The sequence below is a fragment of the Somniosus microcephalus genome, chromosome 8 (assembly GCF_052327205.1).
Source record: "Somniosus microcephalus isolate GS21.2 chromosome 8, FLI_Smic_1.0, whole genome shotgun sequence".
NCBI lineage: Eukaryota > Metazoa > Chordata > Chondrichthyes > Squaliformes > Somniosidae > Somniosus > Somniosus microcephalus.
Window position 1 is genome coordinate 107048294 of NC_140994.1, and position 15765 is coordinate 107064058.

Consider the following 15765-nt stretch of genomic DNA (forward strand, 5'->3'; position numbering starts at 1 on the left):
CCTCCGAGAGACACGGGGAACAACACACGCTCACTGCCTCCCCTCCGAGAGACATGGGGAACAACACACGCTCACTGCCTCCCCACCGAGAGACACGGGGAACAACACACGCTCACTGCCTCCCCTCCGAGAGACACGGGGAACAACACACGCTCACTGCCTCCCCTCCGAGAGATACGGGGAACAACACACACTCACTGCCTCCCCTCCGAGAGACACGGGGAACAACACACACTCACTGCCTCCCCTCCGAGAGACACGGGGAACAACACACGCTCACTGCCTCCCCTCCGAGAGACATGGGGAACAACACACGCTCACTGCCTCCCCTCCGAGAGACACGGGGAACAACACACACTCACTGCCTCCCCTCCGAGAGACACGGGGAACAACACACACTCACTGCCTCCCCTCCGAGAGACATGGGGAACAACACACACTCACTGCCTCCCCTCCGAGAGACACGGGGAACAACACACGCTCACTGCCTCCCCTCCGAGAGACACGAGGAACAACACACGCTCACTGCCTCCCCTCCGAGAGACACGGGGAACAACACACACTCACTGCCTCCCCTCCGAGAGACATGGGGAACAACACACGCTCACTGCCTCCCCTCCGAGAGACACGAGGAACAACACACGCTCACTGCCTCCCCTCCGAGAGACACGGGGAACAACACACACTCACTGCCTCCCCTCCGAGAGACACGGGGAACAACACACGCTCACTGCCTCCCCTCCGAGAGACACGGGGAACAACACACACTCACTGCCTCCCCTCCGAGAGACACGGGGAACAACACACACTCACTGCCTCCCCTCCGAGAGACACGGGGAACAACACACGCTCACTGCCTCCCCTCCGAGAGACACGGGGAACAACACACACTCACTGCCTCCCCACCGAGAGACACGGGGAACAACACACACTCACTGCCTCCCCTCCGAGAGACACGGGGAACAACACACGCTCACTGCCTCCCCACCGAGAGACACGGGGAACAACACACACTCACTGCCTCCCCTCCGAGAGACACGGGGAACAACACACGCTCACTGCCTCCCCTCCGAGAGACGGGGAACAACACACGCTCACTGCCTCCCCTCCGAGAGACACGGGGAACAACACACACTCACTGCCTCCCCTCCGAGAGACACGGGGAACAACACACACTCACTGCCTCCCCTCCGAGAGACACGGGGAACAACACACGCTCACTGCCTCCCCTCCGAGAGACACGGGGAACAACACACACTCACTGCCTCCCCTCCGAGAGACACGGGGAACAACACACACTCACTGCCTCCCCTCCGAGAGACACGGGGAACAACACACACTCACTGCCTCCCCTCCGAGAGACACGGGGAACAACACACACTCACTGCCTCCCCTCCGAGACACACGGGTAACAACACACGCTCACTGCCTCCCCTCCGAGAGACACGGGGAACAACACACGCTCACTGCCTCCCCTCCGAGAGACACGGGGAACAACACACACTCACTGCCTCCCCTCCGAGAGACACGGGGAACAACACACGCTCACTGCCTCCCCTCCGAGAGACACGGGGCACAACACACACTCACTGCCTCCCCACCGAGAGACACGGGGAACAACACACACTCACTGCCTCCCCACCGAGAGACACGGGGAACAACACACGCTCACTGCCTCCCCTCCGAGAGACACGGGGAACAACACACGCTCACTGCCTCCCCTCCGAGAGACACGGGGCACAACACACACTCACTGCCTCCCCTCCGAGAGACACGGGGAACAACACACGCTCACTGCCTCCCCTCCGAGAGACACGGGGAACAACACACGCTCACTGCCTCCCCTCCGAGAGACACGGGTAACAACACACGCTCACTGCCTCCCCTCCGAGAGACACGGGGAACAACACACGCTCACTGCCTCCCCTCCGAGAGACACGGGGAACAACACACGCTCACTGCCTCCCCTCCGAGAGACACGGGGAACAACACACGCTCACTGCCTCCCCTCCGAGAGACACAGGGAACAACACACGCTCACTGCCTCCCCTCCGAGAGACACGGGGAACAACACACGCTCACTGCCTCCCCTCCGAGAGACGGGGAACAACACACGCTCACTGCCTCCCCTCCGAGACACAGGGAACAACACACACTCACTGCCTCCCCTCCGAGAGACACGGGGAACAACACACACTCACTGCCTCCCCTCCGAGAGACACGGGGAACAACACACGCTCACTGCCTCCCCTCCGAGAGACGGGGAACAACACACGCTCACTGCCTCCCCTCCGAGACACAGGGAACAACACACACTCACTGCCTCCCCTCCGAGAGACACAGGGAACAACACACGCTCACTGCCTCCCCTCCGAGAGACACGGGGAACAACACACGCTCACTGCCTCCCCTCCGAGAGACACGAGGAACAACACACACTCACTGCCTCCCCTCCGAGAGACGGGGAACAACACACGCTCACTGCCTCCCCTCCGAGAGACACGGGGAACAACACACGCTCACTGCCTCCCCTCCGAGAGACGGGGAACAACACACGCTCACTGCCTCCCCTCCGAGAGACACGGGGAACAACACACGCTCACTGCCTCCCCTCCGAGAGACACGGGGAACAACACACGCTCACTGCCTCCCCTCCGAGACACACGGGGAACAACACACGCTCACTGCCTCCCCTCCGAGAGACACAGGGAACAACACACACTCACTGCCTCCCCTCCGAGAGACACGGGGAACAACACACGCTCACTGCCTCCCCTCCGAGAGACACGGGGAACAACACACACTCACTGCCTCCCCACCGAGAGACACGGGGAACAACACACACTCACTGCCTCCCCTCCGAGAGACACGGGGAACAACACACGCTCACTGCCTCCCCTCCGAGAGACACGGGGAACAACACACGCTCACTGCCTCCCCTCCGAGAGACACGGGGAACAACACACACTCACTGCCTCCCCACCGAGAGACACGGGGAACAACACACGCTCACTGCCTCCCCTCCGAGAGACACGAGGAACAACACACGCTCACTGCCTCCCCACCGAGAGACACGGGGAACAACACACGCTCACTGCCTCCCCTCCGAGAGACACGAGGAACAACACACGCTCACTGCCTCCCCACCGAGAGACACGGGGAACAACACACGCTCACTGCCTCCCCTCCGAGAGACACGAGGAACAACACACGCTCACTGCCTCCCCTCCGAGAGACACGGGGAACAACACACGCTCACTGCCTCCCCTCCGAGAGACACGGGGAACAATACACACTCACTGCCTCCCCACCGAGAGACACGGGGAACAACACACGCTCACTGCCTCCCCTCCGAGAGACACGGGGAACAACACACGCTCACTGCCTCCCCACCGAGAGACACGGGGAACAACACACGCTCACTGCCTCCCCTCCGAGAGACACGGGGAACAACACACGCTCACTGCCTCCCCACCGAGAGACACGGGGAACAACACACGCTCACTGCCTCCCCTCCGAGAGACACGGGGAACAACACACGCTCACTGCCTCCCCTCCGAGAGACACGGGGAACAACACATGCTCACTGCCTCCCCTCTGAGAGACACGGGGAACAACACACGCTCACTGCCTCCCCTCCGAGAGACACGGGGAACAACACACACTCACTGCCTCCCCTCCGAGAGACACGGGGAACAACACACGCTCACTGCCTCCCCTCTGAGAGACACGGGGAACAACACACACTCACTGCCTCCCCTCCGAGAGACACGGGGAACAACACACGCTCACTGCCTCCCCTCCGAGAGACACGGGGAACAACACACGCTCACTGCCTCCCCTCCGAGAGACACGGGGAACAACACACACTCACTGCCTCCCCTCCGAGAGACACGGGGAACAACACACACTCACTGCCTCCCCTCCGAGAGATACGGGGAACAACACACACTCACTGCCTCCCCTCCGAGAGACACGGGGAACAACACACGCTCACTGCCTCCCCTCCGAGAGACACGGGGAACAACACACACTCACTGCCTCCCCTCCGAGAGACACGGGGAACAACACACGCTCACTGCCTCCCCTCCGAGAGACACGGGGAACAACACACGCTCACTGCCTCCCCTCCGAGAGACACGGGGAACAACACACGCTCACTGCCTCCCCTCCGAGAGACACGGGGAACAACACACGCTCACTGCCTCCCCTCCGAGAGACACGGGGAACATCACACGCTCACTGCCTCCCCACCGAGAGACACGGGGAACAACACACACTCACTGCCTCCCCTCCGAGAGACACACGGGGAACAACTCACACTCACTGCCTCCCCTCCGAGAGACACGGGGAACAACACACACTCACTGCCTCCCCTCCGAGAGACACGGGGAACAACACACGCTCACTGCCTCCCCTCCGAGAGACACGGGGAACAACACACACTCACTGCCTCCCCACCGAGAGACACGGGGAACAACACACACTCACTGCCTCCCCTCCGAGAGACACGGGGAACAACACACACTCACTGCCTCCCCACCGAGAGACACGGGGAACAACACACACTCACTGCCTCCCCTCCGAGAGACACGGGGAACAACACACGCTCACTGCCTCCCCTCCGAGAGACACGGGGAACAACACACGCTCACTGCCTCCCCTCCGAGAGACACAGGGAACAACACACGCTCACTGCCTCCCCTCCGAGAGACACGGGGAACAACACACGCTCACTGCCTCCCCTCCGAGAGACACGGGGAACAACACACACTCACTGCCTCCCCTCCGAGAGACACGAGGAACAACACACACTCACTGCCTCCCCTCCGAGAGACACGGGGAACAACACACGCTCACTGCCTCCCCACCGAGAGACACGGGGAACAACACACACTCACTGCCTCCCCTCCGAGAGACACGGGGAACAACACACGCTCACTGCCTCCCCTCCGAGAGACACGAGGAACAACACACACTCACTGCCTCCCCACCGAGAGACACGGGGAACAACACACACTCACTGCCTCCCCTCCGAGAGACACGGGGAACAACACACGCTCACTGCCTCCCCTCCGAGAGACACGGGGAACAACACACGCTCACTGCCTCCCCTCCGAGAGACACGGGGAACAACACACGCTCACTGCCTCCCCTCCGAGAGACACGGGGAACATCACACACTCACTGCCTCCCCTCCGAGAGACACGAGGAACAACACACGCTCACTGCCTCCCCTCCGAGAGACATGGGGAACAACACACACTCACTGCCTCCCCTCCGAGACACACGGGGAACAACACACGCTCACTGCCTCCCCTCCGAGAGACACGGGGAACAACACACGCTCACTGCCTCCCCTCCGAGGGACACGGGGAACAACACACGCTCACTGCCTCCCCTCCGAGAGACACGGGGAACAACACACGCTCACTGCCTCCCCTCCGAGAGACACGGGGAACAACACACACTCACTGCCTCCCCTCCGAGAGACACGGGGAACAACACACGCTCACTGCCTCCCCTCCGAGAGACACGGGGAACAACACACGCTCACTGCCTCCCCTCCGAGAGACACGGGGAACAACACACGCTCACTGCCTCCCCTCCGAGAGACACGGGGAACAACACACACTCACTGCCTCCCCTCCGAGAGACACGGGGAACAACACACGCTCACTGCCTCCCCTCCGAGAGACACGGGGAACAACACACACTCACTGCCTCCCCTCCGAGAGACACGGGGAACATCACACGCTCACTGCCTCCCCTCCGAGAGACACGGGGAACAACACACGCTCACTGCCTCCCCTCCGAGAGACACGGGGAACAACACACGCTCACTGCCTCCCCTCCGAGAGACACGGGTAACAACACACGCTCACTGCCTCCCCTCCGAGAGACACGGGTAACAACACACGCTCACTGCCTCCCCTCCGAGAGACACGGGGAACAACACACGCTCACTGCCTCCCCTCCGAGAGACACGGGGAACAACACACGCTCACTGCCTCCCCTCCGAGAGACACGGGGAACAACACACGCTCACTGCCTCCCCTCCGAGACACACGGGTAACAACACACACTCACTGCCTCCCCTCCGAGAGAGACGGGGAACAACACACACTCACTGCCTCCCCACCGAGAGACATGGGGAACAACACACGCTCACTGCCTCCCCTCCGAGAGACACGGGGAACAACACACGCTCACTGCCTCCCCTCCGAGACACACGGGTAACAACACACACTCACTGCCTCCCCTCCGAGAGACACGGGGAACAACACACGCTCACTGCCTCCCCTCCGAGAGACACGGGGAACAACACACGCTCACTGCCTCCCCTCCGAGAGACACGGGGAACAACACACGCTCACTGCCTCCCCTCCGAGAGACACGGGGAACAACACACGCTCACTGCCTCCCCTCCGAGAGACACGGGGAACAACACACGCTCACTGCCTCCCCTCCGAGAGACACGGGGAACAACACACACTCACTGCCTCCCCTCCGAGAGACACGGGGAACAACACACACTCACTGCCTCCCCTCCGAGAGACACGGGGAACAACACACGCTCACTGCCTCCCCTCCGAGAGACACGGGGAACAACACACGCTCACTGCCTCCCCTCCGAGAGACATGGGGAACAACACACGCTCACTGCCTCCCCTCCGAGAGACACGGGGAACAACACACGCTCACTGCCTCCCCTCCGAGAGACACGGGGAACAACACACACTCACTGCCTCCCCTCCGAGAGACACGGGGAACAACACACGCTCACTGCCTCCCCTCCGAGAGACACAGGGAACAACACACGCTCACTGCCTCCCCACCGAGAGACACGGGGAACAACACATGCTCACTGCCTCCCCTCCGAGAGACACGGGGAACAACACACGCTCACTGCCTCCCCTCCGAGAGACACGGGGAACAACACATGCTCACTGCCTCCCCTCCGAGAGACACGGGGAACAACACACGCTCACTGCCTCCCCTCCGAGAGACACGGGGAACAACACACGCTCACTGCCTCCCCACCGAGAGACACGGGGAACAACACACACTCACTGCCTCCCCTCCGAGAGACACGAGGAACAACACACACTCACTGCCTCCCCTCCGAGAGACACGGGGAACAACACACGCTCACTGCCTCCCCTCCGAGAGACACGGGGAACAACACACACTCACTGCCTCCCCTCCGAGAGACATGGGGAACAACACACGCTCACTGCCTCCCCTCCGAGAGACACGGGGAACAACACACGCTCACTGCCTCCCCTCCGAGAGACACGGGGAACAACACACACTCACTGCCTCCCCTCCGAGAGACACGGGGAACAACACACGCTCACTGCCTCCCCTCCGAGAGACACGGGGAACAACACACACTCACTGCCTCCCCACCGAGAGACATGGGGAACAACACACGCTCACTGCCTCCCCTCCGAGAGACACGGGGAACAACACACGCTCACTGCCTCCCCTCCGAGAGACACGGGGAACAACACACACTCACTGCCTCCCCTCCGAGAGACACGGGGAACAACACACGCTCACTGCCTCCCCTCCGAGAGACACGGGGAACAACACACGCTCACTGCCTCCCCTCCGAGAGACACGGGGAACAACACACACTCACTGCCTCCCCTCCGAGAGACACGGGGAACAACACACACTCACTGCCTCCCCTCCGAGAGACACGGGGAACAACACACGCTCACTGCCTCCCCTCCGAGACACACGGGTAACAACACACACTCACTGCCTCCCCTCCGAGAGACACGGGTAACAACACACGCTCACTGCCTCCCCTCCGAGAGACACGAGGAACAACACACACTCACTGCCTCCCCTCCGAGAGACACGAGGAACAACACACACTCACTGCCTCCCCTCCGAGAGACACGGGGAACAACACACGCTCACTGCCTCCCCACCGAGAGACACGAGGAACAACACACACTCACTGCCTCCCCTCCGAGAGACATGGGGAACAACACACGCTCACTGCCTCCCCTCCGAGAGACACGGGTAACAACACACACTCACTGCCTCCCCTCCGAGAGACACGGGTAACAACACACGCTCACTGCCTCCCCTCCGAGAGACACAGGGAACAACACACACTCACTGCCTCCCCTCCGAGAGACATGGGGAACAACACACGCTCACTGCCTCCCCTCCGAGAGACACGGGTAACAACACACACTCACTGCCTCCCCTCCGAGAGACACGGGTAACAACACACGCTCACTGCCTCCCCTCCGAGACACACGGGTAACAACACACACTCACTGCCTCCCCTCCGAGAGATACGGGGAACAACACACGCTCACTGCCTCCCCTCCGAGAGACACGGGGAACAACACACGCTCACTGCCTCCCCTCCGAGAGACACGGGGAACAACACACGCTCACTGCCTCCCCTCCGAGAGACACGGGTAACAACACACACTCACTGCCTCCCCTCCGAGAGACACGGGGAACAACACACACTCACTGCCTCCCCTCCGAGAGACACGGGGAACAACACACACTCACTGCCTCCCCTCCGAGAGACACGGGGAACAACACACGCTCACTGCCTCCCCACCGAGAGACACGGGGAACAACACACGCTCACTGCCTCCCCACCGAGAGACACGGGGAACAACACACGCTCACTGCCTCCCCTCCGAGAGACACGGGGAACAACACACACTCACTGCCTCCCCTCCGAGAGACACGGGGAACAACACACGCTCACTGCCTCCCCTCCGAGAGACACGGGGAACAACACACGCTCACTGCCTCCCCTCCGAGAGACACGGGGAACAACACACGCTCACTGCCTCCCCTCCGAGAGACACGGGGAACAACACACGCTCACTGCCTCCCCTCCGAGAGACACAGGGAACAACACACGCTCACTGCCTCCCCTCCGAGAGACACGGGGAACAACACACGCTCACTGCCTCCCCTCCGAGAGACACGGGGAACAACACACGCTCACTGCCTCCCCTCCGAGAGACACGGGGAACATCACACACTCACTGCCTCCCCTCCGAGAGACACGGGGAACAACACACACTCACTGCCTCCCCTCCGAGACACACGGGTAACAACACACGCTCACTGCCTCCCCTCCGAGAGACACGGGGAACAACACACGCTCACTGCCTCCCCTCCGAGAGACACGGGGAACAACACACACTCACTGCCTCCCCTCTCCCCACACACACACACACACCTACCACACAGCACTATCTCCCTACCCTGCTCCTCAGTCCCAGTTGGCACATTGATATACTAAACAGAGGAGGACTGTGCACTGTGACTGGGGCCTGCACTCATTAACAACGCCCCTGATCTCACTATCCACACGGAACCCTAATGTTCACAATTGACATGAGGATAAATACATTCACTAATGAACTTGAGTGCTTTTGAGATCCCTGGCCCAGTGTACATGCCGTTAGCGAGCATCTTGTTTACTGTACCTGTTGCCTCTTTCATCCTTCTCCGGAGTTTCTTCAATGAACACATCCGAAGACTGGAAAGGAACAAAGGAACAGAGTAAAAGACACAGAGCGTAGCACAGGCCCCTCCCACAGAGAGCGCGGCCAGAGGCCCCTCCCACAAAACATGGCACAGGACCCCCCCCACCGGCAGGGTGTAGCACAGGACCCCCACAACCCAGCAGAGTGTGCCACAGGACCCCCACAACCCAGCAGAGTGTGGCACATGACCCGCACAACCCAGCAGAGTGTGCCACAGGACCCCCACCGGCAGAGTGTGCCACAGGACCCCCACAACCCAGCAGAGTGTGGCACAGGACCCACCCCACCGGCAGAGCAGGGCACAGGACCCACCCCACCGGCAGAGCGGGGCACAGGAACTGTCTCCCTGTACTGCTGAACCCCATCTTCCTTCTCCCTGTCTCTTTTCAATTGTCTAAAACCCTTCCTTCTGGTAGTGGTTGGTGTGAGGAGCAATCAGTCTGTTCTGCATAATGTAAAGCTGCTGGGGGCTCGGACCATGCCTCTCACAATGTTTCCTTCTCGTACTGTAGGATAGAGTACCTCTGGATTTAGTAAACATTGTTAAGATTTTGTAACCATTATTAAGTAACTGTAATATGTGAAATTGTATATTAAAAACCTAAAAAGCCTGTATAAAATGGCGAATGGCTAAGAAGTAAAGCATGATGGTAAAATCTAATATCACTTATCGGTGAAGTTTCAGACCAGGCTAGATAATGGGCTATGTGAAAGGCAAAAGACATCTGTCGCAATTCATGGGAATGTAAAAGTTCTTAGAGAAAAGCTCACAGCAGAAAAAGGAAGGAAATCATAGACCGTACTTGTGAAGGTCAGAATGGTGAGGCAGCTGCAAATTACTATGTATTTTGAAAGGGAAAAAAGCAATAAAGGAACAGCTATTGAACACTGAAAGCTGCGTGAAACCAGAGGATGAGAAGCTTCAGTCAACAGAACACAGCAAGAGTTAAAGAGTCACTCGGAAGGAACGCTGGGGTTCGATGAACAAACTGCGACTATCTTCTTAAGTATTACTTCTTTGTACTGGATGTTTAATGCTTAATAAACCTGTTTTACTGATACACAGTATACCTGTACCCAGAGTGGTTTGTGTAGTCATGGACAAATTATTATAAAGAGCTTTTAAAAGCTACAGTACGGTACCTGAACTCTCAGTTCAGCTCAGTCAGAACTCCAGCTCACAGGCCATGTGCAGCATCAAGTTTGACGACACTTCTGCCATTTACCTGTTGCTGACTGCTGGCATCTTCTGAACATCTCTCCACCCCGTCACTGCTTCTCTGCACCTCTTCAGTAGACTCCTCACCATCCGATGACCGTCCTGTTGGAGTTCTCTCTGCCTGCCGCTCCATTTCCTCCTCATTCTCGCTGCCAGACTCTCGGTCCTGGTGCTGGTTGGCTGTTGCTATGGACTCAGCCTGTGCCAACTGCCCCCGCTTCGGACGTTGAGCCTCCCTGGGCACAGGCGTGGGCAGCAATGGTGGCCCGAACTCCGCTTTCCGCAGGAGCTGGCTCTGCGCCTGTTTCAGACATTTCTCGTATGTTTCCAGCTGGCATACGATGACACTCGTGTACTGATCCGGGTCCAAGCCACTAGGGCAAAATGGGATGCCCCAAAAATAATAAACCAGCCCATCGTCATCTGCCGACTGACCCCCGAGAGGGCTGGGCGCGCAAGGAGGCGGAGGCACTGGCCCTGAACATTCACTCTGTATACACACCTGCTCACAACCGTGCACCGCCACGCTTCTCTGTTCCTTCACTGCAGGCAATGAGGGTTGGAGGCTCGCCACCTCAGACCGATGGGACCCACTGGAATCCAGCTCCAGTTTGTGCTCAGAGTTACTGAGGTGCTGTGCTATAGTTTCTTGGTCTAATGATGGTTGTGTGCTGGACTCGGTCTCCTGCACACTCTGCTGACTTGAAGCCTCTCTCAGCTCCTTCTCTACTTCATTGGGAGATAGCTTCTTGGAGAGAGAAGACTTCGTCCCATGAGGGGAGCCTTTGGGGATCTCCACACCTCCACAGGGTGAGACATTTACGGAAGGAGGGCGATTTTTACAGAGATTCCTCAGAGGGGACCTGGTGCCGAGAGACAGTTGTTTTTCTGGAGAAAGGATGATGCTGGACTCCTGGGAACATCGGACGATCTCTTCACTCAACTTCTCCAAAACCACCAATGGGCTGAGGGGGTTGTCCATCCTGCCCAGCTCCGGCTCAGAGAGTCCGTGGGGGGCCAGTGACTCTTCTTCCTGTTGCCCGTCAGGAGTCCTGGTGTCGCCGGGGGCACTCTCTGCACACATCGCTGTCTCACAGTCTCCCACCTTACTGCCGGTCATGGTCCCTGTCAACTCATCTCCAACCGTGCTCTCGCCCAGGCTGTGTGTCTGAAAAGGGAACACACACCTTCAAACATCAGAAACAGGGGAACACGCACCTTCAAACAACAGAAACAGGGGAACACGCGACACCGAGCCACATAAGGTTAAATTAGGGCAGATGACCAAAAGCTTGGATTAGGGAGGGAATTCCAGAGCTTAGGGCCTAGGCAACAGAAGGCACCAGGTAGAGCGATTATAATCAGGGATGCTCAAAAGGGCAGAATTAGAGGAGCACAGATATCTTGGGGGTTGTGGGGCTGGAGGAGATTACAAAGGTAGGGAGGGGCGAGGGCATGGAGGGATTTGAAAATGCGGATGAGAATTTTGAAATCGAGGCATTACTTAACCAGGAGCCAATGCAAGTCAGCAAGCGCAGGGGTGATGGGTGAATGGGACTTGGTGCGAGTTAGGACACGGGCAGCCGAGTTTTGGATGACCACAAGGTTACGTAGGGTGGAACGTGGGAGGCCAGCCAGGAGTGCAGTGGAATAGTCAAGTCTAGAGGTAACAAAGGCCTGGATGAAGGTTTCAGCAGCGGATGAGCTGAGGCAGGGGCGGAGATGGGCGATGTTACGGGGGTGGAAATAGGCGGTCTTAGTTATGCTGCAGAAAAGTGGTCAGAAGCTCATTTCAAGGTCAAATATGACACCAAGGTTGCAAACAGTGTGGTTCAGCCTCAGACAGATGTTAGGGAGAGGGATGGAGTCGGTGGCTAGAGAACGGACCTTGTGGAGAAAATTTCTGCTCATCCAGAGGTGGATGTCGAACAAGCAGTCTGAAAATTTAGAGACTGTGGAGGGGTGGAGAGAAGTTGTGCTGAGGTAGAGCTGGGTGTCATCAGCGTACATGTGGAAACTGATGCTGTGTTTTCGGACAATGTCATCAAGGGGCAGCATGTAGATGAGAAATAGGAGGGGGCCAAGGGTAGATCCTTGGGGGACACCAGAGGTAACAATGCAGGAGTGGGAAGAGAAGCCATTGCAAGTGAGTCTCTGGCTATGATTAGATAGATAAGAATGGAACCAGGCGAGTGCAGTACCACCCACCTGGACGACGGTGGAGAGGCGTTGGAGGAGGATGGAGTGGTCAACCGTGTCAAAGGCTGCAGACAAGTCAAGAAGGACGAGGAGGGATAGTTTACCTTTGTCACAGTCACAAAAGATGTCATTTGTGACTCTGATGAGAGCCGTTTTGGTACTGTGGCAGGGGCGGAAACCTGATTGGAGGGATTCAAACATGGAGTTGCGGGAAAGATGGGCACGGATTTGGAAGGCGACAACACGTTCAAGGACTTGAGAGGAAAGGGAGGTTGGAGTTGGGGCGGTAGTTTACCAAGGAAGAGGACTTTGCCAAAGCTATGGTAAATGAGGAGGTTGCTGGGATACTGGATGAGATAAAAATAGATGAAGAGGAGGTACTAGAAAGGCTGACGGTACTTCAAGTGGATAAGTTGCCCAGTCCGGATGGGATGCATCTAGGTTGCTGAGGGAAGCAAGGGTAGAAATTTCAGAGGTGTTGGCCATAATCTTCCAATCCTCCTCAGATACAGGGAAGGTGCCAAATGTCTGAAGGACTGCAAATGTTACACACTTGTTTAAAAAAGAGAAGAAGGATAATCCTGGCAATTATAGGCCAGTCAGTTTAACGTCGGTGGTGGGAAGCTTTTAGCAACAGTAATCTGGGAGAAAATTAACAGCCACTTGGACAAGCATGGACTGATAATGGAGAGCCAGCACGGATTTGTTAAGGGCAAATCGTGTTTGACTAACTTTATTGAGTTTTTTGATGAGGTAACAGGGAGGGTGGATGAGGGCACTGCAGTTGATGTTGTATATACGGACTTTCAAAAGGTAACAGGGAGGGTGGATGAGGGCACTGCAGTTGATGTTGTATATATGGACTTTCAAAAGGTAACAGGGAGGGTGGATGAGGGCACTGCAGTTGATGTTGTATATACAGTCTTTCAAAAGGTAACAGGGAGGGTGGATGAGGGCACTGCAGTTGATGTTGTATATACAGTCTTTCAAAAGGTAACAGGGAGGGTGGATGAGGGCACTGCAGTTGATGTTGTATATACAGTCTTTCAAAAGGTGTTTGATAAAGTATCACATGTGGCTTGTTAGCAAAACTGAAGCTCATGGGATAAAAGGGGCAGTAGCAGCATGGATACAAAATTGGCTAAGGGATAGACAACAGACAACAGGTGAATGGCTGTTTTTCGGACTGGAGGGAGTTATACAATGGTGTTCCCCAGGGTTCAGTACTAGGACAACTGCTGTTTTTGATATACATTAATGACTTGGACTTGGGGGTACAGGGCACAATTTCAAAATTTGCAGATGACACAAAACTTGGAAGTGACCATGAAACGACCAGATTGCCGTAAAAACCCATCTGGTTCACTAATGTCCTTTAGGGAAGGAAATCTGCTGTCCTTACCCGGTCTGGCCTATATGTGACTCCAGACCCACAGCAATGTGGTTGACTCTTAACTGCCCTCTACAGTTCAAGAAGGTAGCTCACCACCTTCTTGAATTAGGGTTGGTCAATAAATGCTGGCCTTGTCAGCAATGCCCATATTCCATGAACAAATAAAAAAAAATATATATTTGGATTTCCAAAAGGCATTCGATAAGGTGCCACATAAAAGGTTGCTATGCAAGATATGGGCTCATGGGTTTGGGGGAAATATGGATAACGAATTAGTTAACGGACAGAAAGCAGAGAGTAGGGATAAACGGGTCATTTTTTGGTTGGCAGGCTGTAACTTGGCTCAGCTATTTACAATCTATATTAATGACTTAGATGAAGGGACCAAGTGCAATGTATCCAAGTTTGCTGACGATACAAAGCTAGGTAGGAAAGTAAGCTGTGAGGAGGACGCAAAGAGCCTGCAAAGGGATACAGACAGGTTTAAGTGAGTGGGCAGTAAGGTGGCAGATGGTGTATAATGTGGTCAGTAATGGACAGTCCAGCCCCCCAACTGGTCAGTAATGGACAGTCCAGCCCCCCAACTGGTCAGTAATGGACAGTCCAGTCCCCCAACTGGTCAGTAATGGACAGTCCAGCCCCCCAACTGGTCAGTAATGGACAGTCCAGTCCCCCAACTGGTCAGTAATGGACAGTCCAGCCCCCACAACTGGTCAGTAATGGACAGTCCAGTCCCCAGCTGGTCAGTAATGGACAGTCCAGCCCCCCAACTGGTCAGTAATGGACAGTCCAGTCCCCCAACTGGTCAGAAATGGACAGTCCAGCCCCCCAACTGGTCAGTAAAGGACAGTCCAGCCCCCCAACTGGTCAGTAATGGACAGTCCAGCCCCCCAACTGGTCAGTAATGGACAGTCCAGCCCCGCAACTGGTCAGTAATGGACAGTCCAGCCCCCCAACTGGTCAGTAATGGCAGTCCAGCCCCCAAACTGGTCAGTAATGGACAGTCCAGCCCCCCAACTGGTCAGTAATGGACAGTCCAACCCCCCAACTGGTCAGTAATGGACAGTCCAACCCCCCAACTGGTCAGTAATGGACAGTCCAGCCCTGCAACTGGTCAGTAATGGACAGTCCAGCCCCCCAACTGGTCAGTAATGGACAGTCCAGCCCCCCCCTGCTGGTCAGTAATGGACAGTCCAGCCCCCCCTGCTGGTCAGTAATGGACAGTCCAGCACCCCCTGCTGGTCAGTAATGGACAGTCCAGTCCCCCAACTGGTCTGTAAAGGACAGTCCAGCACCCCCTGCTGGTCAGTAATGGACAGTCCAGCCCCCCAACTGGTCAGTAATGGACAGTCCAGCCCCCCAACTGGTCAGCAATGGACAGTCCAGCCCCCCAACTGGTCAGTAAT

At 57.0% G+C, this 15765-nt stretch overlaps 1 protein-coding gene across 2 annotated transcripts in view; it reads right to left on the minus strand.

The window, feature by feature from the left end:
* uimc1 (ubiquitin interaction motif containing 1) overlaps nucleotides 1-11936 on the minus strand; it is a 61904-nt gene extending 49968 nt beyond the window's left edge. For both annotated transcript variants that reach the window (XM_085995055.1, XM_085995054.1), the window contains exons 1-2: nucleotides 10775-11936; nucleotides 9489-9541 (exon numbers count right to left, since the gene is read on the minus strand). In XM_085995055.1, the coding sequence (XP_085851181.1) occupies nucleotides 9489-9541; nucleotides 10775-11887 (1166 nt within the window). In that variant the 5' untranslated portion in view covers nucleotides 11888-11936. The remainder of the gene's footprint in view (nucleotides 1-9488; nucleotides 9542-10774) is intronic.
* Between the last annotated feature and the right edge of the window lie 3829 nt (nucleotides 11937-15765).